This window comes from Furipterus horrens, unplaced genomic scaffold (genome assembly GCF_987537825.1).
Source record: "Furipterus horrens unplaced genomic scaffold, mFurHor1.1.pri manual_scaffold_8, whole genome shotgun sequence".
Lineage (NCBI taxonomy): Eukaryota > Metazoa > Chordata > Mammalia > Chiroptera > Furipteridae > Furipterus > Furipterus horrens.
In genome coordinates, this window is record NW_028327178.1 from 29,741,510 (window position 1) to 29,766,368 (window position 24,859).

The 24,859-nt window shown below is 34.9% G+C and overlaps 1 protein-coding gene across 1 annotated transcript in view; it reads right to left on the reverse strand.

The window, feature by feature from the left end:
- Positions 1-24,859, reverse strand: part of ASXL3 (ASXL transcriptional regulator 3) — a 131,733-nt gene that overhangs the window by 37,125 nt on the left and 69,749 nt on the right. Inside the window, 1 exon segment of the mRNA XM_090284994.1 lies at positions 19,686-19,849. Within this exon segment, the coding sequence (XP_090141120.1) occupies positions 19,686-19,849 (164 nt within the window).

Consider the following 24,859-nt stretch of genomic DNA (forward strand, 5'->3'; position numbering starts at 1 on the left):
AAATGAAACAGAAAATCTAAATTAAATAATAAAGCTGAAAAAAAAAGAACACTTTAAAATAATACAACAATATGCTTAAACAACAGTCGTCGTCGGCAGCCGTCCGTCTCGAGAGACGATGGTGTAGCTTCTTAAGAGTCTATCTGCACCGCCAAGAATGGCTGTGCAGTCCGACTCAGGAGTGACACGGTATCTGTCTCCTCCCGTGTTGAATCGACATCTTGCGATGACGCTGAAGCTACAGAGCCTGGGCAGGGTAATATGGAGGGTCTGCTGTTGCCCATGCAGTGCCATATATATATATATATTTAAAAGTATTTTATAAAATAAAAGCTTGGAAAATATGCATTTTCTAAAAACAAACAAAATTTCCCAAATATTCAATAAAGATATAGGATCAAGAGTTTAATATTGTCAGGTAAACTGGAAACCCATATATTTCATTATATGGTTAAAGGCAGTAATCTAATGCACAAACCTTTCATGTTTGAAAGAAACAACAGAGAAAGTGAAATTTTAAAAAACATTCACCAATAGACTCATACCTAAATAATCAGGAAATTCAAAATTAGATAATCAAATCATGGACAAAAGTTCAAGAAAAACTTATAGTGGTTGGAATTAATACTATTTAAAAAGACTAGAGAGATATGTCTTTAATAATTAGACGAACAGGGAGGATACACTTTTTGTGTCTTTAATTATATATTCAGAAGCTCATGATCAAATAAAACAGAAAACTCAAAGTGTTAATTTAATTATGAACTCTGTTGAGATAATGTATTTCAATTATGGATGCAATTTTTTAAACTGAAACTAATGTTAAATATAGTTTCCAAGCTGATCCTTACTGAGTTACCCATAAAGTAAGGTACAAATAGCAGGGGGGGAAATAACACTTTGTCCATGATGCAACTTTTAAGTCAGACATACAACCTCACAACATGTGGGCTAGAGGGAGTGGTGGGAGGAGAGGTGATGAGGAAGTACTGGTGAGGAGGAGAGAGAGAACTCTAGTTGCAGGTGTGACAGAACAGAGTGGCCACTGCAGAGCCAAATTATGGGAAGAAGTGTAATGATTTTTTGTTTGTTTGTTGTAGCAATTTTTACAACTTTTCATTGAACTGTTTTACAACTTTTCATAGAAAGTAAAAAATTACAAGTGTATAGCTTGGTTTACTTTCACAACCTGAACTTCTCATGTTAACAGGCACCAGATTAAGAAACAGAACAGTAACGGCATTCAGAAGTGCCACCTCCCAGGTACTAATCCCCAATGATAATGTAACACCGCAGATTAGTTTTGCTTGTCTTTGACCTTTAGAGAGATAATTACATGGTACATATACTTTTGTATTGGGCTCTTGTGCTCACCTTGTTTGTATGACTCGTCCATACTGCTGCATTCAAGAAGTACTTTGTTCATTCTCATTGTGGTAAATTCAAACATTGGAATAGTACACAGAAATTTATTTATTCATTCTGCTGTTCATGGACATTTTAGTAGTTTCCAAATTTTGAATGTTATGGCTATATGAACAATATGGTTACAAATATTTTTGCTTATGTCTTTTGGTAAACATACATGTGATTTCATCAGGTATAAATACAGAAATTTAAACATTGGGTCAACTTTTATAAATATTGTCAAACTATTTTTCAAAGTGGTTGTACACTCCCATGAAAGCAAGAGTTCCATGTGCTTTACTTCCTCACCAATAATTGTTATTGTCTAAGTATACATTTAATTTTTTTTACGTTTGCCTGTTAGACTAGCCATATTCCTAGGCATATGGTTGTATTTTATTATGGTTTCATTTGTATTTACTTGATGCCCCACTTTTCATGTTTATTGGCTATTTTTATAACATATTTTGAAATGCCATCTCAAGTTTTTTTCCCTAAATTGATAGATTAGCACTAATAAAGTTAGCAAAATTTTAGATTGCAATCCATAGAAATCAATGTCATCACTAAATATCAGCACCAAGTAGAAAATAAAATTTTAGAAAGATACTATATACATTAGCGTGAATAATGCTTTGGAATAAATAAATCCAAATAAAAGATGTATGAGAGCCTCTACACCAGTGTTCTCAACCTTGCAGCCTTGAGACATTTGTACCCCAGGGGACATTTAACAGTATTTAGAGAATACTTTCAATTGTTAGGATGAGAGGAATGGGATTTTACTGAGCTCTACTACCAGCATGAAGAGGCCAGGTGTGCTGGCAAACATCCTACAACCCATAGGGCAGCCTTCCCCAAGCCCATTCCCCAGCCCAATAAAAGATGATTCAGCACAAAATATCATTAGTGTGGAGGTTGCAAAACCCTGCTGTACACTGAGAACTACAAAATATTAAATAATTAAAGAAGAGTCAAGTAAAAGAAGGGGATGGAGCATACAATGCTTATGGATTGGAAGGCTTACTATAGTACAGAAATCAGAAGAGTATAAGGAAATTCTTTGCGGTGATGAATCTATTCATTATCTTAACTACAGGACTCATTTCATGGATGTATACCTATGTCTAAATGTATCAACTTATACACTTTCAATGTGTGCAGTATATTTTATGTCAATTAAATTTCAATGAAACTGTTAATTTTAATTCTCAAAAAGTAAAATTAGGAAAAACTGACTGTATATAAGAGAAATTCCATATCTACTAAGGAAATTGAATCTGTAATTGAAAGTTTTCCACATAGAGATTTCTATGCCTAGACCTAGATAACTTTACAAGAGAATTTTTCCACTTTGAAAAGCAATAATCTTATAAAAAAAATTTTCCATCAAATATTTATTAAATGACTTTAAGAGGCTAGCATTACTTTTACTAGCAAAACCCAACAAGGACATTACCAAAAAGAAATATGATTGACCAAGTTCTCCCTCAATCATAAATGTAATAATCCTAAGCAAAACATTAGCAAATTGCATTTATATGTGTGTGTGTTTTGTTTAATATCTGAAAACCAAGTGGTCATTTACCACATTAATAAAAGAAAAAACAATCATCTTAATAAATACACCTGGCTGCTGTGGCTCAGTGGATTGAGCATCGGCCTGCAAGCCAAGTGTTGCTGGTTCGATTCCCAGTCAGGGCACATTACTAGGTTGCACATCAGGTCCCCAGTTGGGGGCGTGAGTGAGAGGCAACCACACAGTGATGTTTCTCTCCCTCTCTTTCTACTTTCCCCTCTCTCTAAAAATAAAATAAACAAATAAATTACTAAAATAAATAAAATACCATTTGTGATTAAAACTCAGAAAACTAGAAATAGTATAAAACTTCATTAAAATGATAAAAAGCTTCCATTGAAAAAAATCTACATTAATCTTCCTGCATATAACAATAATATCTTTTTCCCTGAGATTAAAAACAAGATACAGATGGAAGCTATTACCACTTCTATTCAACACTGAACTGAAGATATTACCCAGTATGATAATGTAATAAAGACATGAGCTTTTAAAAAGAATAAACAAAGCTGTAATTGTTACAGACAATATAATTGCATATGAAGAGAATCCAAAAGAAACTACACACTTTAGAATTAATAGATGAGTTAGCACATTCACTGGGAAAAATCAATATACAAAAATGTATTTCTATATTATCAAAAAAATAGACACAATTTAGAATAGCAGTAAAAATCAACATATATGTAGGACCAAATCTATTAAAAGATGTATAAGACTTTTCCTAAGGAAACTGTAAAATATTATTGAGAGAATTAGAGAAGATATAAATTGAAAAAAAAGCTATATTCATGAATTAGAAGATTCAATGTGTTAAAAGTTTCAATTCTTCCCTAAACTGATTGATATGTTAGATGCAGCCACCAATCAAAACCCACATAAGCATATAAAATGTTGCTCAACTGCATTCAGAGAAATGCAAATTAAAGCCAAAATATAAAAATATTATAAGCTCTGAACTTGAATGTTCACAAATTCCTGGGGTAACCACTTTGGGAAGCTGTTAAATACTATTTTAAAAAGCTGAATATATGGAAACTCTATGATCCAGCAATTAGACCTACAGAGATAAACCCCAAAGAACCCAAAGATGTTAGTTCTTAGACAAACCAAAAAAGAGAGAAAGAGAAGTGTTCAGAGCAGTACTACCCAAAATAGCTCCAAATGTCCATCAAGAGAATCGGTAAAGAAAGTGAGCAATTACTCATTAGAATACGACACAACAGTGAGAATGAATTAATTATTGTCATATACAACAAAACGCGTAAATCTCACTAACAATACTAAGCTTAATAAAAAAATATTAGTGTACACAATGAATGTCTTCATTTACATAAGGTTCAAAAACAGATAACACTAGTTGATAGTAAAAAATTTTTCAAAAAAAGTCAGGATGGTGGGTTCCTTTAAGTAAGTGTGCTAAAGTCAGTAAAGAAGAGTTCTAAGGTTTTTGGTTGTGTGCTTTTTTTTTTTCTTTATTCTTTCACCTTTTTCCCCTAACCCCCCAACACCCCTCCCCTGTAACAGCTGTCAGTCTGTTCTCTGTATCCATGTGTGTGTTTCTATTTTGTTTATTTTTTTATTACATTTCACAGACACACACAACAGTATGGTGATCACCAGAGGGAAAAGCAGGTGGCAGAGGCAGAAGAGAGTATAACAGGAGACTTGACTTTGGGTAGCAAGACACAATACAATATACAAATTATGTATTATATAATTGCATGCCTGAAACCTATATAATTTTTTTGTTTATTGATTTTTAGAGAGAGAGAGAGGGAGAGGGGACGGCAGAGGAGAGAGAGACATAAATTTGTTCTTCCACTTACTTATGCATTTATGGCTGCTTCTTGTACATGCCCTGACCAGGGATCGAACCCTCAATCTTGGCATATCGGGATGATGCTCTAACCAACTGAGCAACCCAGCCAGGGTGAAAGTTACATAATTTTATTAACCAATGTTGCCCCAATAAATAAATTAAATTTTAAAAACAGAGGAGTTCTGAATAAGATAATGTTTCTTCTTTTTAAAAAAATCTGTATTCCAGTTACAACGATGTGTCCACTTTCTTAAAATTCATAAAACTGTAGAAGTATCAGATGAACATTTATCTTTACACATGTTATACTTTAAAAACATTTATATAAGAATAAAGAAATAATTATGTTTTCCTTTGATTACTCCCTCACTTATGAGACAGCTGACCTATAGAACAGCAAGAAAAATAAATGTGACTACCAAGGAAAACTCAGGACTGATAAAATGAGAAATGGGCAAGGTAAATTTGAGAGCTTTCTTAAAATAATGTAGGCTTTACATTTTCTGTAATTATCTGTTGTTTGGCATATGTTTCTAAAAATTTAGAGTAGAAACTTGATCTTGTGCTTAATATGGTTCTTTTTATATAAAGTAAAAGCTTATAGTAATAATTAACCACATTTTAAAATTTAAATTAAGTTGTCAAACACATTTGGTATAAAAAATATTTTCAGTCAAATTTTTAAAAATGCAGTGTATCTTCGAGATTTGGAAATGGATCTGTATAAAGTTGGTGGGATAATATCCCAGTGGTTTTTCTTCCCCAATGAAATATATTTAATTAATATTAAAAATACAATAAATGTTACCTTCATTATTGCTATAGTTATTTTGTCTTAAATAATATGAAATATATGCACATTAATTATAAGATACCCCCCAAAGCAAAAATATCCCTAATTTCTTAAGAATCAAATGTATATTAATGTTAAATTATATTAATATAATAAACATACCTAAGCTATTAAACATATCAAATAACATCTGAGTATCAGTAAGAGCTTATTTAATCCTGTTAAACAGATATTTTTCTAGCTTCCTTCTTTTCCTTTCAATGGAATTTCTGATTAGATAAAACATTAGATGAATAATTTAAATGAAAACACAGAGTACAAAAAGTAACATTCTGGAAACAATCCCAAGAGGAGATTAAAGAAAACAAGAAAATTGAACCACTTGAAGCATTTCATCAACCATCCATTAATGAATTCTTTCTCTCACTTAGCAATTATTTAATGATATCTCTATGTACAAAACACCAGATTTAAATAACCCCAATTTTGGCACTAAAACATCAATTAATAAAAACAAATCTCTAAAGGCTTGATGCAAAATTACTCTAGGCAAGAAAAATAAATGGAACATCTATTCAAAGTACCATTAGAACCTCTGAACTGCCACGTTCCAAGGGCATACTTCTGGTTTAGAACTCATCCCACTGTTTTCCAAGGTTGCATATCAGACTCTTCTAGATTGTCAAATCCTTGAATACAGGCTTCTACTCATTAATTTTATCCCCAGTGGGTATTAAAGTAACAGGATACTTTGAAACATGCTTAATAGTTTCGAGTTGCAAAATGAAATTGTATTGTGACCATTGAAAATCTAACATTAATTATCCCACTCTACAAAGCAATTACAAACTCAAAATTATGAAAAATAACTATATGTTAAATGTACAATTGGAAGGGATATTCTTTGTCTTTGAGGAAAATGTACTTAAACAATTACTAAAGGTATTAATAATGGAAGCTGTCAAACTCTGTATTGTTTTTCATATTATCAAATTTTAATACCTCTTTTTACAAGTTTTTTTGATATGAAAAAGCCTAGCAAAACTGAAGCTCTTCTCTTTGAAGTCTGAATGTGAAATGTAAAAAAAAAGATATGACAAGAAGAGTATCAAGCAGTTTTTCTGAAGTGTTTACTCATAGAAATAAGATTTTAAGCTGAATTTTATTGTAAAAATTTATTTGATAGGTGCATTACTGCCCATATCAAAACATCCATGCACTACTAATACATCACTTTTGGAAAAAAGATGATTTATTTAGTAAATGGCTTTGGCATACTTAATAATTTAGCAGAGAAAAAAATTTTTATAAACTATTTATTGGTTATAAATAAGTTATTATCATATATAAAATTAACATTAAAATCTAAAGGCAGTAGAGTTCCACTTCCAGAACGGTGATATGAAGAACTCTGTGAACCTGTTCCTCAGTAAAACAACCGCAATGGTGAAAATGATTTTAACAAACCACCATTTAAAATTTCTGAAATTTGTGTTAAGGGAATACAGCAAATGAAAGAAACAGTTATTCAAAAACCTACTATGTCTTTGTATCCATCATCAAGAGTCTCTGCCACTTAAGCCCAAACCTACTCCCTCCACCCAACAGTTTCCTATAAGGGAAACTCTTCTCAGGTGCTTGTGGCCACGAGGGGCTCCCACGCACTTCAGATCCCAGTAAAGAGATACAGTAACGCAGTGGGAGAGGCACACCACCCTCACCCCCCGCCCCCCAGCTCGGAACTACAGAGGCTGAATTCAAGGCAAGTACAGCCAAGAGGTGTGGGGCCCCTTTCCTCCACCCACTGGTCACTCTGGGGTGGTGGCTTACCCACGTGTGGCAGGCCAAGAATACTGGGGCCTGGAATGCTCTGGCTCCAGCTCCCTCACTGGGTGAAGGTTCCATCCCAGCAGAAGCAAGATGAGCAGAGCAGAGACTGCCACCTGCACCCAATGCTCTGCTAAAGCATATCACTCTTGTCCCCAGCTCAGAAACAGTGGCTCTACGTCTTCCACAGGTAGAGAGGGAGTCCATAAGAATACGGAGCTTCCGTGGTCTCCCAAAAGGAACTAACTTTTAAAAGAGTATAGAAAAGTTCAAGCCAAAAGGTGCTCTTGAAAGGAATGGAGATTTTGTTGGTGAGCAATTAAGAGGAGACTGGTAGCTTTCTGGGAGCAACAAGCTAAACCATAGGTCAACTAATTTACCAGAGGTGTTTATACCCCTGGGCATTGTTGAAACAGATAAAGCAATTAGGCAGCAACTGATAGAGCAAAAGGGCTGGATGTGATACTAAATGAAATTGTGAAGTCCTTGAGCACAGCCACTATACCAACCCATTAATTTTATTCCATTGATTACCAGGAAAACAGAACACTTAGAAGTAGGCTCACAATGTTTATGAATGGCAAATATAATTTGAACACCTAAGGCAAATTGATTATCCTATTCCCCAAAGCAAATATAAACAAACCCTCAAAATTATGATAAATAACGATAAAGTTAACACTTTATCATTACTCTCCTCCTTTTTAAGGGAAAATACTTTAAACACTAACTACATTTAACTCAAGTGTTTATAGTGGTTTAACAGAGAGATCAGGAAAAGGAACAAAAAGAACTCCAGCAAGACTGATCATGGCCAAAACTTTGCCCTTTAAGGAGAAACACCAGAGGCTTCACACTGCAGGGAAAGTCAAGTTCACTCAAACAATATAGTGAAGTCTCTGATTAAATTAACAAGAAAACAACAACAAAAATTCCCTGGAAAAGGGGGCTGTGGGACCAGTATGGAGCTGCTGCAAGACACAGTATAATCTCAAATGTCCAGAGAAGGAAAAGTAAAGAAAGGGGAGGGGTGGGAGAAAGAGGAGAAAGGAAAAGTTGAAGGGGAAGGTTCTCAATTTTTAAAATTAATTCCAGCTTAGAATTCTAGTTTAACCTTCAGATCTATCTAGCCAGTTTCATATTCAAAATTTCTGTAGAGGTTTCTCAAATGCCCCTCAGGTGTAACAGGTGCAAAGACGAAAACCTGTTCTTCTTCCAGTCTGACCTTCCTCAGCACATAGCACCACCACCCATCCATATACTGGGCAAACAAGATACTGAAGCTGAAAGTCTGAGGACACTCGAGCAGAAAGAAAATCAGAGAACCAGAGCACCACTGAGAGAAAATTCTGGAATTCTTCAGCGGAGCACTGAGCAGTGCATAAATGTAAGGAAACACCAGAGGCGGGTAGCAACTCCCCGAAGTGAATAGCGGTCATAGCGCCCTGTGCTCAGTGCCTGTTCCCACAAGTCAGACAGCAGCGATGCACAAGCATTTGCCCTAGACTGAGGACTCTTCTGGTTCTGCCAAGCATACGTTAAGGTTCTGAAGTACTAACTGTTTTCAAGTAACTTCACTGCATCAATCTCCCTCACATGCCCACTCACAAGCTCTCTCTTCCTCTCCTTCCATGTTATGTTCCCAGGGAGCTTCCTGCACTGCTTCCAATATTATTTCTCCTGCTGGACTATAAGCTGGATGAAGGTAGATACATGACTTCTCATGCAACATAGCATCCCCAGTGTCTAGAACATTGCACAGGTCACCATAAAACTTCAAATAATAAAGTAAAAAATATATATTTTTAAATAATATATTTTTGAAAAATTATACATTTTTGAATAAAATAACAATTCTTTTGAATTGCCTTCAGTTTATTAATAGATACTGTCAAAATCATTTTTATCCTATTCCAGTAGCACACTGAGGGTCTTATTCTCTGAAATGTCACAGAGGGTCTCCTTTTTGAACTGCCAGATCTTTCCTATGTCTCATTGTTGATCTACCTCTGTAACCTAAGAGAGACATCAGCAGGTGTTGGATCTGTATTAGATATCGAGATGGTTTCTTTCAGAAACTCTTGGACCTTGTATAAAACTTTCAGGCTCCAAAAAGAGATCAGGGAAAAGTGTATGTTTGTCCCATTGATGTTTCTGCCCAAGTACAGGTTTGGCACTTGTAAGGAATAGGGATGCATTCTTTAATAAAGGACATCTTAGCCATATATTAAGAACATACCAGTGAGGTTAGGTCTCCCTTTACCTAACAAAACAGCCAACCTTTGGACACAGAACACAAGCCAACCCCACTAACAAATAAACACTAGAACATTTTCTGCAGCTGTATCCTTCTGTTTAGAGACCAAATCCTAAAGAACACTGCCAGAGAGCACGAGCAGTACAGAGGTCTGCTCCTAGTGAAGGCTTCACCCTGGCCTCTGGCGCTGACCACTCAGAGCCGAGCTTGTGTAGGGAAAATCTACAGTCTCTTTCGGTCAAATCCCACAAAGAGTTTTCCAACCTTTGCAGGCACTCACTTTCATTTCAGCAATCTCTTAGCTCAATCTAGTCTCACCTTCATTACCTCCTGCAGAAATTCCTCATAGTACTTGGTATCTTCCCTTAGGTTCCAGGACTAATAAAGAAATATAATAATAGGAAAAAGCCAGTGTCATTTTAATGAAAAGTTAGAAGCCAGGAAGGGAATTAAATATGCATACTTATACTGCTACAATAATCCAGAGGTTCAAATATTACTACAGTGTTCACTTCATGCTTATAATTGATTCTTTATTTCTTTACAATGATCTTTAATAAATGGTACAACTGGAATAAAAATATTTTCTCAGGCAACTATTTTTGAATAGTGTTTAATAACTGCTAGTTCTAAAGGTGATTTACCTTTGAGCCTAATTTAGGGGTGAGTCACTGTATGACACCTGTTCATAAAGGTCCACAGTGACCTTGGCATTAGAATGTCCTTTATTAAAATGACAGGCACTATAATCTGCCACATGCAAGACTCCCTTTCTCAAATTCTAATCATTTGTATGATAAAGCAAGGTTAACGTTTCTTATTCTTCATTCCTGCATAAACTGATGGTTAAGTGTTACACATACATATATTATTGAATGATTTATATAGATAACAAAAAAGGTAATTGTGTAAATATTAAATGAAAATATTAAGTATTTAATAATTCAATATGGGAGTAGTGGCAGTGGATCAAACATGGCCTCTCAAACATACCCCCTCAGATGTCCCATATAAAAATGGAGGAAGTAGTTTAATTCATAGAATCGGATGTTCTCCAGCTTAAATGAGTGTGAGCTCCTCAGTTAACTGCCTTACACACAGGACAGAACTCTGTTTGTCAGATTGCCTATTACAGGCAAATATCTGTTTACCTGTAATTCAATCCAGCTGATACATTACCTGACACATATTGAAGTAGATATTGATAAACACTATTTGGTGTTAACTACCCAGTTAGTTAAGAAATGAATACTATTCAAATGAAATCACTTCCCTTCTTAAGTATAAATCTCAAATGGCAAGAATAAAAATCTTCAGGCATGGTCTAAAAGGATATCTTTGACCCTGTATGATTTACTATCACCACTAAGTGACTTAGGCTAGAAGCAATATTGGATTTCCTAAGTGCTTTAAGATACGCTTTCAGAAGAAGGAAAAAAGCCAAAGTGTCAGTTCCATTAAAATAATTACATCTCAAGTACACACTTACTTTTACTTAAAGGCTTAAGATACTAGTATTTTTCATATCTTTAATACTTTTGAATTTTTATAATCTGTTAGGTAAATTGACATTTCATTATATACGCTACTTGTAGAATAAAATAACTGTATAATTTTTAAATCAATATATACAGTACATAGAGCAATCTCCAAGAAGAGCCTGAGTTATTGCAAATGTATGAGCTATTTCCATCGAGGAAAAGATGGAAAGCCATTTCCCATTTGCATTTATAAAGGCTGCGTGACTTCTTTAAATATATACACTGATGCCAACAGAGCCATCAGATATCAATAAATCACATTCTCATGTGCTGTAAAATGTCTGACACACACGTTCATTTTCCTAGCCCAAAATTCTCTGCAAAAGGGACTGTGTAAATGTTCCATTTTAATTTAATGACATTCTTCACAGTTAAAATTATGTGCATTATTGCCAGTGAGTGCAAAAACCTGAAGAGCAAAAGCTAGATGGGATTTTAAAGAGCTTACACAGTACATATCCTTCAGTGGCTAATCACTGAACAGACCACAGCCACACAGATATGCATGCATAACAAAATTGGGAGATCAGTAAGAATAGACTGAAATGCTGCAATTACCATTTGGACAAAAAAACAATAGGCATAATTTATTTAGAAGCAGTTGGGGAATGGGCTTTTATGTATTTGGAGAGACAACCCTGATAGCCTGATACCACCATATGGAGACAGAAATGAACATCACTTAGAAATGATACAGATGACAGAAATGACAACAACTTATTCATCAGTAATGTTCGATTTGAAAGTGTAATAAAAACCCAAATATGATTCCACTTTAGTTGAAATTTATTCCACCAGCTGTCATATATTTCTAAAAGGTCAGAAAATTGTTCTATGTAGACACAGTTAATAAAGTACAAATCCTTAGAGAAAGAAGGATCTGCTATGTATAATCAAGGAGGCTCTAAAAATTCTCCAAGCATATCTGGGAGAGAGCTGTGCACAAAGACGTGTGTGGCTACAAACCCAAGCACTGAATTTATAAAAAATGCATTCCTATGTGAGGACTACAATTCTACCTGTACACTAGTACTGACCAATGCAGCTCTGACCCCTCGGTTTCTTTGTTTTTGATCTCTGAACCTCAATGCTGTAGCCAAGAAGACTTTGATTCATGTGTTTACCTAAACCTGATCATATTTGGAGATGCTATAACACCATTCAACAATATTGACTTCTTCCTTTAAACCCACATTTTCCCCTCTGACCTAACTTTTCTCCTTATCCAACCTGAACCCCATAATCAACCACTTCTACAACCATTTCACAGGTCCCCTAACTTCTCTCAGCTCTTTCAAAGTGAGCCTCCGTAAACCTCCCTTGCAAAACCTAACCCTGACACGTCTATTACCAAGCTAAATGCAGAAATAGTTAGCACTGCTGGGGTGAAAAACACAGGACTGTGCCTAGTCTCACCTAACCGCAAATGGGGTCTCAATGGTGTCCAGCAACAACTTTTTCTGCAGGATAACTCCACAGGACAACCCAACAAGCTGTTTTCCAAAGCCTTTTTACTCTCCCGAAATCCCTAGCCCTCTAGTCTCTGATCAAATATACCACCTCCCAGCTGAAAACCCCTCCCTTCTTACTGTTTCCTTCATATTTAGTTATTTCTTCACTCTTTCCTTCATGATTTTCTCTCTGATTTCAAAAATCAGCACTAGTTTTTTCCTAAACCAGCTTCTCCAGTCCCCATTCCTTCTAATCTATTCTAAAACGTTGGTCCATAAATCAAATCATCTCTCTATAAGCCTTAATTTCTCCCAGCAACTGCCTCAATTTTTAAGACAAAAACATGTTTAGGTCTACCCTAGCTTTAAAAAGTAGCAATCTTTGCTATTCTCAAATGCACAATAAACACTTACTGCCTAAAAATATGTATTCAGGTTCTCCTTCTCCCCCAAAGCCAATGACAATGTCTTGAACTGTGTAGCCCCAAAGTCATATGTTGAAACTGTCACCCCCCCCTTCATGTTTGGAGACAGGGCCTTTGAAGAAGTAGTTAAGCATAAAGGAGGTCACATGAGTGAGGCCCTAATCCAATATGACTAGTGTCATTATGAAATGAGGAAGGGACACATCAGGAATGTGGTCGCACAAAGAAAAGGCCAAGTGAGGACCCAATGAGAAAAAGGAGAGAGGTCTCAGGAAAATCCAAGCATTCCAGCACCCCAATTTTGACACAGCTTCCAGAACGTTGAGAAAATAATTTTTGTTTTTAGGTCACCCAGTCTGTATTTTGTTATTGCATCCCTAACAAACTAATATAATGTCTCATAAATTAGGCCTTTTTTTTTTTTTTTCATTCCATAATGGCTTTGGTTAAAGTTCTTATGTATATCAGACATATTCCCAACCTACATTCATTCCTTCATTTCCTTCATTCATTCAGAAAACATTTACTGAGCACTTACTACATGTCAGGCATAGTGAAGAGAAGAAACAAATCCACTGTCCTGGGGCTTTTAGTCTCATGAGGAAAGAATAATGACCTTATGGTAAGTACAGGGAAGGAAATAAACAGAAAAATAAGACAGAAAACAACTGTGGAGGGTATGTATGTTAGATGGGAGGGGAGGCAAGGAAAGCCTTTGGGAGGAGACGCCATTGAGATTAATTTGGCAGATGAGAACAATATGGACTTGTCAAAGATACCAGAAAAGCATTTCCAGCAGAGCTGATAGCAAGCGCAGAGGCTAAGAGAGAATTAGGTTTGAGGGACAAGGAGGAAGATAGTGTGCCTGAACCACAGCAAGGTGGAAAGTGGGGAAATTCCCTCCTCTGCTTCATGCTTCATTCCTCCAATAAAGCCCTTTTCTAAAATATAAATATCAGAATGTCATGCTCCAAATGTACATTTTCAGTATATTCTACATTGCTTGCTGACCTATGAGGCCTTTCTTAAAGGCTTGCTCCAATATGTCTTTCTAACCTCAACCTATGCTATAACCCGAATATCTCAACTACACATTGACGAGCATCATATATTTCTCTGCCTGAATACTGTGGGCAATGAACATCCTGTAGGGGAAAGAGCATGACTTGGAGTCAGACAAATCTATGTTCAAATTCTGGCTCCCACAATTTTACTTGGAAGAAGTTGAGTAAGTCCTAGTTTCCCCTTGATTCTCAGTTTCCACATATATAAAATTGTGTCAATAATACAGACTCTTTGGAGTGTTAATATAAGAATTAGTGATAATGTATTTAGAAGGTCTAGCATTGTAAGTGGCATATTGTTTCCTATGCTAGGATATCCCGCTACACTTCTTAACCTTGTAAACTTCCTCCATGTTCCCAGATCCAATTCACATGACACCTTCTCTGTGAAGCCTTGCCTAAGTCCCACAGACAATTATCACCTCTATGTTCCCATAAAACAATGCATATATTATATTATACTACCACATGCCATGTTCTTTAAGTATAGGATTTTACATCTCTATTTCCTCTAGAGTCATTACCTCCCTCAGGGTAGGAACTGTGACTTCCTCAAAGGTCTGTCAGTTAGCTGGGAGTCCTGGCAGGCACGAGGGCTCATTCAAGGTAGGATTATTTCAGGAAAGTCAGCTAATGTGAGTACTGATAAAGGCGTGGTCAGTGTGCAACAAATCCACAGGGCACAGTGCAGTAAAGTAGAGCTAATAATGGGGGACAGTAGTTGACCTGAAAGGTAAGGGAGAAAGGGCTTATCAGAACTTAGAGAGGTCTGTATGGACAAGACCTTCTGATAGGAGCTAGTCAATGGATGCTGACCACACAGGGCAAGTGAGGGGCTCAATCCCATTCTTCCTCCTCCACCCAACCTTCTGTTGGGACTACCCAAAAGCTGAACTCAGTCAGAACCCAGAGGGCTTCTCTTTATCTTTCCCCTCCTGAATAATTAAGGCCTTAATTTTAAAGCAATGTAGGCCTCTGTGCTACAGAGTGGGTGGCGAGGGCCCATGACAGCCCAGAGTATGATCACAGGACCTAGTGGGCTAAGGTAGGTATCCAAGTGAAGGGGGGCTGGGAAATGGTTGTAGAAACAGAGCTTGGTGAGGCTGGCACCTGCACAAGGAGTGACCTGATGTGAATGGCAGAAGTCAAGCAGGAAGGGGAGCCTGCCTAATCCGGATGGGTGGGTAGGTGGCCTATCAGGGAGTCAGAGCCTGAGTGCAGCAAAGAGACCATCCACATGCGGAGGTATGGTAACCAGGTTAGAAGACTGGCTGCTTACAAGAGGACTGATCTAATATTTACATATACTAAGGATTTCTCACTGTCAGTATAAGACAGCTATGGAAAGGGAGAAAACTGGACTGAACCTTGGGTATTAGATTAAGATTAGAGATTTTAGTGTGAATTCATGGTTTATAAGATAAAGATAATATATATATAAATAAGTGCAGATATAAATTGTAACTATGTTTATAGATTGTGACTAGGCTCATACTCTTTTTTTCTATAAGGAATTCCTTGACATCAAGACACAGAAGTAAAAAGGTGTTCACATATACATACACGTACACTCACCATGTATCCTATGGATTCATATTCTATTCATATTTCCTAACTCTGCTTAGGAATATATTCATATATGTCATTGCTCTGTCCTAGATCTGGGAGCAGCAACATCCTATCAGCAAAGAGCACAAGTTTTGCAAGATCTTGATTTCTAAATACTATCTTCCACTAAAGGGAACCATGGCTCACTGAACAAAGTGTACATTCCAGGGCTGTGGCAAAGAAAATATAAGATGAGACTAGAAAAATTTGATGATCTTCAAAGTAATGAAGTGCTCAAGTAATAATGTCAGTGACCAAATGTGGGATAATCAAGCATAATCCTATTAAGAAAATAGGTAATAGTAAAACCATATGGGTATGAATAAATGAATAAATTGGGAGTCTGAAGATGGACGGTATATCTACTCAGTTTGAAAGAACCTCTTCATTAAATACAATTTAATTACAAACACAAGAAGTAACTTGACACTGGAGAAGCTTGGCAGATACATTTTATCAAATGATCAAGCGAACACCATTAGTATTGAGACAGATCAAAATTGTGTACCACCTAATAGTTACAAGGAAAAGAAACAGTATCATTTATCATATTCCTCCCCAAAACATTTAATCTGAATCTAATCACAAGGAAGCATCACACACACTCCGTAAGTGTCAAAAATCATAAAAGTACAGGGACAACCAAAGAACTGTTCCAGAATAAGTGAGATAAACAGACATGACAACTAAATGCAATGACAGATTCTGAACTGGTCTTGCTGTTTAAAGTGGTATTATTGGTGCCCTGGATAGTGTGGCTCGTGGGTTGAGCATCGGCCTGTGAACTGAAAGGTCCCTGGTTCAATTCCCAGTCAGGGCACATACCTGGGTTGTGGGCCAGGTCCCACAACAAACTGATGTTTCTCTCCCTTTCTCCATCCCTTCCCCCTCTCTAGAAATAAATAAAATTTAAAAAAATTTTAAGTGGTATTAGTGGGACAATTGGCTAGTCTTAACTAGTCTTAAGAATCACATGGTAATAAGATCACTTAATTTTCTGATCTCCCTGTCTTAATTTACTGCCTGTCCCATCATTCACAGGGCTACTGACTTTCAAGAGAAAATAAAGACTGTCTTTCATTTATTTTTTGGATCTCATTCTCCTCCCCTCTGTCCAGGCACTAAAATATTTGTACAAATTATTCAATGCATGCCACTTCTCATTTGATAAATCTCTGATGGTCCAGATTCCTTTCAAAAAATGTTCAAAGAGCTTCATCTGCAACCAGGTCATGAAGATGGTCAATCATACTACCCTTGGGCAAGTATCCCACCTCCTGTACCCTGGTCTAGTCACACTGAACTACTAGATCTTCTGGTACACAAGCAGCAAGGCTTTGTAAATGAAATGCTCTCCCTCAGTAAAATTCACTGTCTCTTGATTCTACTTATGAAATACCTATTAGTCCTTCAAGGTTCTGGTATCCTTTCCACCATGGACTCTTCTCCAGTACTACTTTCAGACTAATGTTCTTTATTCAGAAGATGTTATTTATTCTTCCATTTTGACATGTCTATGAGTTTGCCCAATTTTATACTAAATTTGGTGTAGATCCACCCAGTTATTAGATTTCTTTTGTAGTAATGAGAAAGTGTCTATTGTATAGAATTTTAAAATGAGGTTGCTTTCTCCTCTATCTGTTATTCCTCTAGAAGATTCATTACTATATCCCATAAATTCAGCAAAGTTTAATTAGCACATAATACATGCTCAATAAATATTTCTTGAATAAATAATTTCCTAGTGAACTGTTATTTGCGGACAGGTACGGTGCCTTACACATTTATATTTCTCACAGTGACTAGAAAAAAACTGAATAGCAAAAACTGCTACAGGTTGAATAAAATACTGGGCTTAGACTGGCCCCCTGGGTTACTGAAATACTTGGCTAAACCTAGGACAGTTTGTCATTTCTTCATTCCAAAAAGATGTATTAAGTAGCTTGTATATGCCAAATCTTATTTCAGGAGCTGGAGATAGAACTGCAAACAAGATAAACCACATGGATTTTGAAATGGAGAAAATAGTGTGTAACTAAAATATCAGTCTCCACCACCACAAAAAAAGTAAAAGTTTTTCTTAATTCCTGAACTCAATTCTCAGTCACACAAGTTTGAAATCCAAGTGTCATCAGTAGCTTTTCCCTGTATCTTACTTCAGCTGTTATTTGACAAAATGTAAAATTGCTACCACTGGATGATGATGATGAAGATAATGATGACATTATCCTCCTCCTCTTTAATTTCAATGTTATTTTTCAAATTCAAGCCCTCATTTTGCCTTTTTGGAACAACTAAAATTGCTTTTTAACTACTCTTTCCACTTTCATGCTTCCCATCTCTGACATTCCTTTTTAGTACTGCCAGGATGATTTTCTTAAAAAACAGCAATAATATATATTACAGCTCTGCTCCAAAGCTCTCAATGGCTTTGCACTGCAAACACGTGGAGAATGCTGTTCAGGACTCCAGCTTCATATGCAAGAATCTTCCAAAATCCACTTCCAGTGTGTCTCCCCATATTCATCTGCACCGTTCTAACGTCCTGACTTCCACATAATTAGCTCTTGATTTTGTTTCTTTAACCTTATACTTAGTATATTTCCATCATTTTTTTTTTCAAATTCTGCTTATATTTCAAGGCCGCACCTTAAATTTGTCTCTGATTTCCCCTTCTGCATATGAAAGCTCATACTTTGTACTTTTCCCCCTTAAGCTTACCTGTTTCTACATCATATTTTGATTATTTATAAATATATTTTATATATCCAATTTCATAAACATTTAATAGTCACGTATTGTCTTTCCATTATTCCAAAGCACCTAAAACATCATATTTATAGTAAAATTAAACAATTCTTGTAGAATGAAGACAAACTTCCAAACAAAAATGTATCTAAAATGAAAATGTTTTTACAAATATGAACAATAATCTCTACTAAAGAGATACATAAGAATAATGGAAAACTATAGCTCAACAAATTTTAAGTATGTATGAAAGGATGTAAATTAGTAGAAAACAGAATCAAATAAAAAGTTCAAAAATTATTCAAAGTAATGTGAAAATACTGACTCAATCTTGCTCATTTCAATTTATGGATGTACCTATCATTTTGAGATACAAATTCATAAATATACACACACTATGTCCATCAACTGGAAACTATATACAGTGTCAAAATTTACTGAAATAGGTATCACGAGGAAATGTTTCCTATTTAGCATTTAATAATTTTTGTGAAATTTAATAAAAGTTTATGTGACACATTTTTTTCTTTTTCTAAGAAAACAGCTTTAGGAGATGAGCGATGCCTGCTATAATGGGTTTATATTTCTATTTCCTTACTTTAGAGGCTTTTCAAAAACACAAAAATACACTTACAGCATTTCCAGTTATACTAAAAAAAAGATAAGAGATCATTATTTATAGGCAATCGTATTCATGATGATAGACTCTCAGAAGGCAACTGCAAACATAAATTTTAAATGCTTTTGGGAAGAGTTGAGAATAAAAACATTTACATAATTTCCTAGAGACCGGGGCTTTTTATTGCTACACTTCAATATTCCCTCCAGGCAAGGGAGCAGCTACTTCAAAGATTTATTTGATAATGGAACATTTGATTTCTTTGCTTTTCTTTCCCAATGTGGGTAGGTCTATTGTTTTCACTCTACAACAATATGCTGTATTTTAAAATTTGAATTGGCTCACTACTGATAATTTTAAAAAATGGTTTTATTTTGGCAGATTAAACCAATAGGCCAATGCTAGCAATAAGTATATAAATTACATAAATATACCATATCATCACAAAACGATTCATCCACTATCAGTCATCCTCCATAACACACTTGCTACTTCATAATTATATAACAAGTGACTAATGTCAAATGTCTAAACTTCTACTTACCTGCCTATCCACTTCTGGGAGCAAAAGCAGGAGGTATTGTTGAAAATGCTGAGGTAAGGAAGCAAATGTGTGTTTATTTATTAATGCCCTCAAGTTAGTGTTGACAAGAATAGATCCTGGGGTTTCTATGTCAATGTCCTCAGCTTTGGTCCATTTCAAGTGTCCTGTAATAAAGAGCAAGAGGCATGAATTTACTATAGACTGGAAAATTCATGCATGTGTACACACAATTACATGTATATACTGAACATATGTATATTATATATACAAACATAAATGTTCATAGATATATTTAATTCTATCCCTTTTAAAAATGATATTGCAGAAGGAAATCTCCAAAGCTTTGTGTTTCTGTCTTGCCTTAGTTGTCTTCAATGTTCATAATGTACACTGCACTCAGTACTACATCAGTACTATCAGTACTGATAGTAGCATCAGTTCCGATAGAGAAGTATTTTAGTTATGTCCTTTCAATTAACCAGATTTTCAAAAACTTTCAGGGCATAAATGGGAACAATTATAGTACTTGTAGATGCATAATAACAGCGAGAATGGCAGCCCTGGTAGATGTGTGCTCCCCACGTCTCAGGTTGAGCACCAAGCACTGGATTATTTCAGAAGATTCTTATTCAGGGTATTTTGAGGGTAATTATTTAAAAAGCAATCCTTTACAAAAATATTAGCTGCAAGGTCCAAAATGCCAGTATGCTTTGAAGGACAATTCTACAGCTCAGGGCACACTGATTTCCAACAAAAGGCTGTACACAGACTTCAAACTCAAAATTATGACACACAAGAAAATAATCTACCATGAGGGACAGTCAGCTGATGCATCAAACAGTTACTTGAGCTAAGAGAATCACTAAATGTGATTTAAATCAGGGGTCAGTAAATTATGGCTTATGAGCTATTTCCACTTCAATTGTTTAGATATTGTCTAGGTTTACCTTTGCACTACAATTCAGAGTTGAATAGTTGTGACAGAAATCTCATGACCTGCAAAGCATACAGTATTTCTTCCCTGTCCTCTGACAGAAAAATTGCCACCCTTGTGTTAAATAATTAGAAAAAAAGAAGGAATAAAAGTCATTATGAAAAATAGGACATATAATTTTAAAATAGGCAAATTTGAAACAGAACCATATAGAACTTCTAACAAAATTGGTTTAAAAAATTAAAACAAATCCAATGGACACAGAAGAATTACTGAATAAAATATAGAGTTAATGAAAATATCTAGAATACAGAATATAAAATGATGAGTGGAAAAACAGGATCAAGAATGAAAAAAAAGGGAATGAAATAAGCAGTCCAAATGCTTATCTGTAGGAGTTTCAGAATGAAAAAAATAAGAAAAAAGCATAGCAGATGGCAGAGAGTCAATATTTGAAGAGCGAGTAGATGAAATCTTTAGAATTGAAAAAATGATGAGTCCTCAGATAAAGCAATACTCTAAGTCTGAAGAAGGTGTGTTGAAATCAGAAAACATCAAAAATAAAAAGAATATTTTAGAACAATTTTGAACAAAAATAATCACCTCCAAAGGGATGACAATAAGACATAGAAACCTTATCCTCAATAGATAACAGATGACAGTGAAATATCTTCAAAGGGCGAGAGAAAATAAGTGACAATCTAGAATTGCTTTAAAAACAAACTATCTCAAAATGGCAATGACACAGGAACATTTTCAGTATCCAAAATGGAAACTCTTTCCTTTAGAGACTCTTGCTGAAAAAACCAGTATAAATGTTTTTAACAAATAAATTAAATCAAAGGAGGAATGAGAGGGTAGCAAAAGCTGAAGACTAATAGACACAAGTAATTCCAAATAAACTTAATGGTGAAAAGTGATACTAATAACTAATGAGAGTTAAAACAAAGTGGAAATAAAATAGTAGGCCATAAACGAATGCAAGATGAGAAGGTGCGATTGAAATGAGAATACTATAAAACCCTGGCATCGTTTGGGAATAAGAGAGATACAGGCCAGTTCTTTACTTTGTTAAAATTCAAGATTTTACCCTTTGCGACAGCATGGATGGACCTGGAACATTATGCTAAGTGAAGTGAACCAGTCAGAGAAAGACAAATATCATATGGTTTCACTTATATGTGGAATCTAATGAGCAAACTGAACTAACAAGGAAAATGGGGACAGATTCATAGATAAAGAGCAGGGTGATAGTTATAGAGGGAGGTGGGGGGGCAGAAGGATTGAGGAAAAAGAAAAAAGAACTCATGGACATGGAAAACAGTGTGGTGATTACAGGAGTTGGGTAGGGACTATAAGAGGGATAAATGGTAATGAAAAAAATACAATAAACATAAATTTAAAAAAAAACTATAGATAGTGGGTGGGGGTAAGAAAGAGACTCATAACTTTCAAATAAATGCATGGAAGGAAAACACAATCAAGAAGAAGGCATAAAAGGAAAAACAATTCTTAAAAAAATTATGTACCACACGATCAAAAACTATACATGAATTTCTGCATTATATTTAAAAAGTAATACAATACAATTATATGATGCTTATAAGAGATATACTTAAAATAAAAATCACATGGAATGGATAAAAATGAGATAAACTAGGAAATACAAGGCATACATTCGAAACAACAAAGAAGGCAATACTACACTATTAACATCCATAAGACAATCAAAGCTAAAAAACAAAAACAAAAAACTTATTGGGCATGAAAAAGTGCATTCCTTAATTGTGAAAATAAATAATTCACTAGGAAAATATAATGACCTTAAGCCTGCATCTATTTAAACAGTCTAGCATTCAAAATCTAAAATTGAGAGAATTAAAAAGAGAAATTGGCATTACACAGTGCCAGTGAGAAGTCTTAACATATTTTATCAGAAATTGCAGTATCAAAAACAAACAAACAAACAACAACAAAAAAAAACTTGCCAAGAATACAGAGGACTTCAACAACTCAATAATCAATCTTGAACAATGAATTTAACACAGGGCACTGCACTGAATCCTAAAGAGAAAGCAATGTTTTTGTCGGCACTCAAAGGACAGGAAAAAAAGAAAGAAAACAGAACAAAGCTAGAAAACTAACCAGTGAATCACAACAAATAACTGAAGAATAATATAAAACCCTGTCTTTCTTTCCACAAAGAAATACAATTAGATATCAATAACACAAACACAGCAACTTCTAATCCTCCCACACCCATTACATATTTGCACATTTAAAAGCACATTTCTAAGTAATTTGTAAGTTAAAGGAAAAAGATTGCAATAAAAATTACAAAATATTTGGATTCTGACTGATAATGCTATAATTTGTAAAATGCAGCCAGTGGTTTTAAAGGTAAATTGTAAATATTAGAGTGGGAAAATATTGAAAATTCATGGGTTAAATGTACAAATCAAGAAGTTTATAAATGAAGCTGAGTATAAAAACTTGAGAAAGAATAGAAAATTGTAAAAAAATAAGGGTCAGCATTTATGAAATAGAAAAAAAGGACAAAACAGTTTCACTTTTATAGAATAATAAAATAGGCATATCTCTAGTGAGAGAGGGCATAAATAAACACGAACAGGAATGAAATGTAGGCATGTAATTTGAGATATAGATTTACAGGTAGATATAATTATAATTAAAAATAGCTTTTAACAAGCATATTATAATACCTTGACTTCAGCCAATATCTCTGAAGACAGATAAACTATTATGTATGTTTATAATTTTTCAAATTTAAGTTAAAATAAAAAGCCTGAATTTGTAAAATATTTTTTAAAATGGTCAAATAGACAACCCCCCACCCCACCTGTACACAAAGCATGTATAAATAGCTCTAAAGATGAATTTTATCACTACTTCATTTCATATATATTCTAATGAATAGGTAACGAAAGAAAACTCTTTAATTCACTTTATGCAGTTAATAGAACCCTTACTTTCCAAAAAAAAAAAAAATGACAAAGATAGAATGAGAGAGAAATTTTATTGGCCAATCTCACTTATGAACACAAAAAATACAAAAGTTGTACCTATTTTTTAAAAATATAAAGCAAATCCAGCAAACACCTAATATTTGTTGAGTCTGCTTTATTATCATCAGTATTTTTTTATATGTTTGGAGTACTTCACAATTAAAAAAGAAAAAAAGACCACTGGGGAAAAAAGCTTCTTTTCTTATTAGAGGCAAAGGTAGAACCTCAGTAGTAACAGAATCATAGATGTGGAGAACATTTAGAGGGTTATCAGCTGGGAGGGGGTGGGGAGAGAAATGGGGAAATGGTGCAGGGATTAAGAAGCATAATTGGTTGGTACAATATAGACAGGGGAAGTTAAGAATAATATAGGAAAGGATGAAGCCAAAGAACTTATATGTACAACCCATGGACATGAACTAAGGGGGGTGGGATTGCTGAGGGAAGTGGGGTACTTGCCAGAGGGGAGCAAAGGGAAAAGAAATTGGGACAACTGTAATAAGCATAATTAATAAAATATACTAAAGAAAAGAAATGTTGAAAATATAGAAAAGGAATTTGCTTAATTCTTCTTTTATAAACTAAATATTTTCAATATAAAGGAACTGAGGTCATTTACCAACAGTAATTCTGATTGAGAGGGCTTGCTGGGGAAATGATAAAATGGAAAAACTTTTGAAATACATGTTATAAGCAATGTCAGAAGAAGGGCTTACACTGCTGGATACTATTTAGTATGGTTCAAAGTTGTTAAGAGCATAGAAAGAAACAGATTCAGAGAGGTATATAGTCTTTTACAGCTATGCCCAAAGAAATATTTTTCAAAGATGTCCATCTAAGCAAAAATATGCTTCATAATTTTGGAACAAAAACAGAGCAGATGAAATTATTGCTAAAGTTGCTGCCACACAGAATGTTTAATTTCTTTTTAATTATCCTCATACACTAACTCTTAATTGGACTAAGAAGAATCCAATTATATCTGATTGTCTTGCTAAAGCTGGTAGGTACCTCATCTCCCTACAGTATTCAGAGAAAGAAATAGATGCAGCCATTTTGGTGTCTTATGACTGGACACTAAAGAATGTAAAGTAGCTGAGGTTGACAGAAGGAAGAGAAGCAAAGGTTGTCCAATCGCCGCAGAAAACCTATGCTATATAAAAAGACACTAGGCTGATTCCATGATAAAAATCAGGGGAATGTATCCAATCATG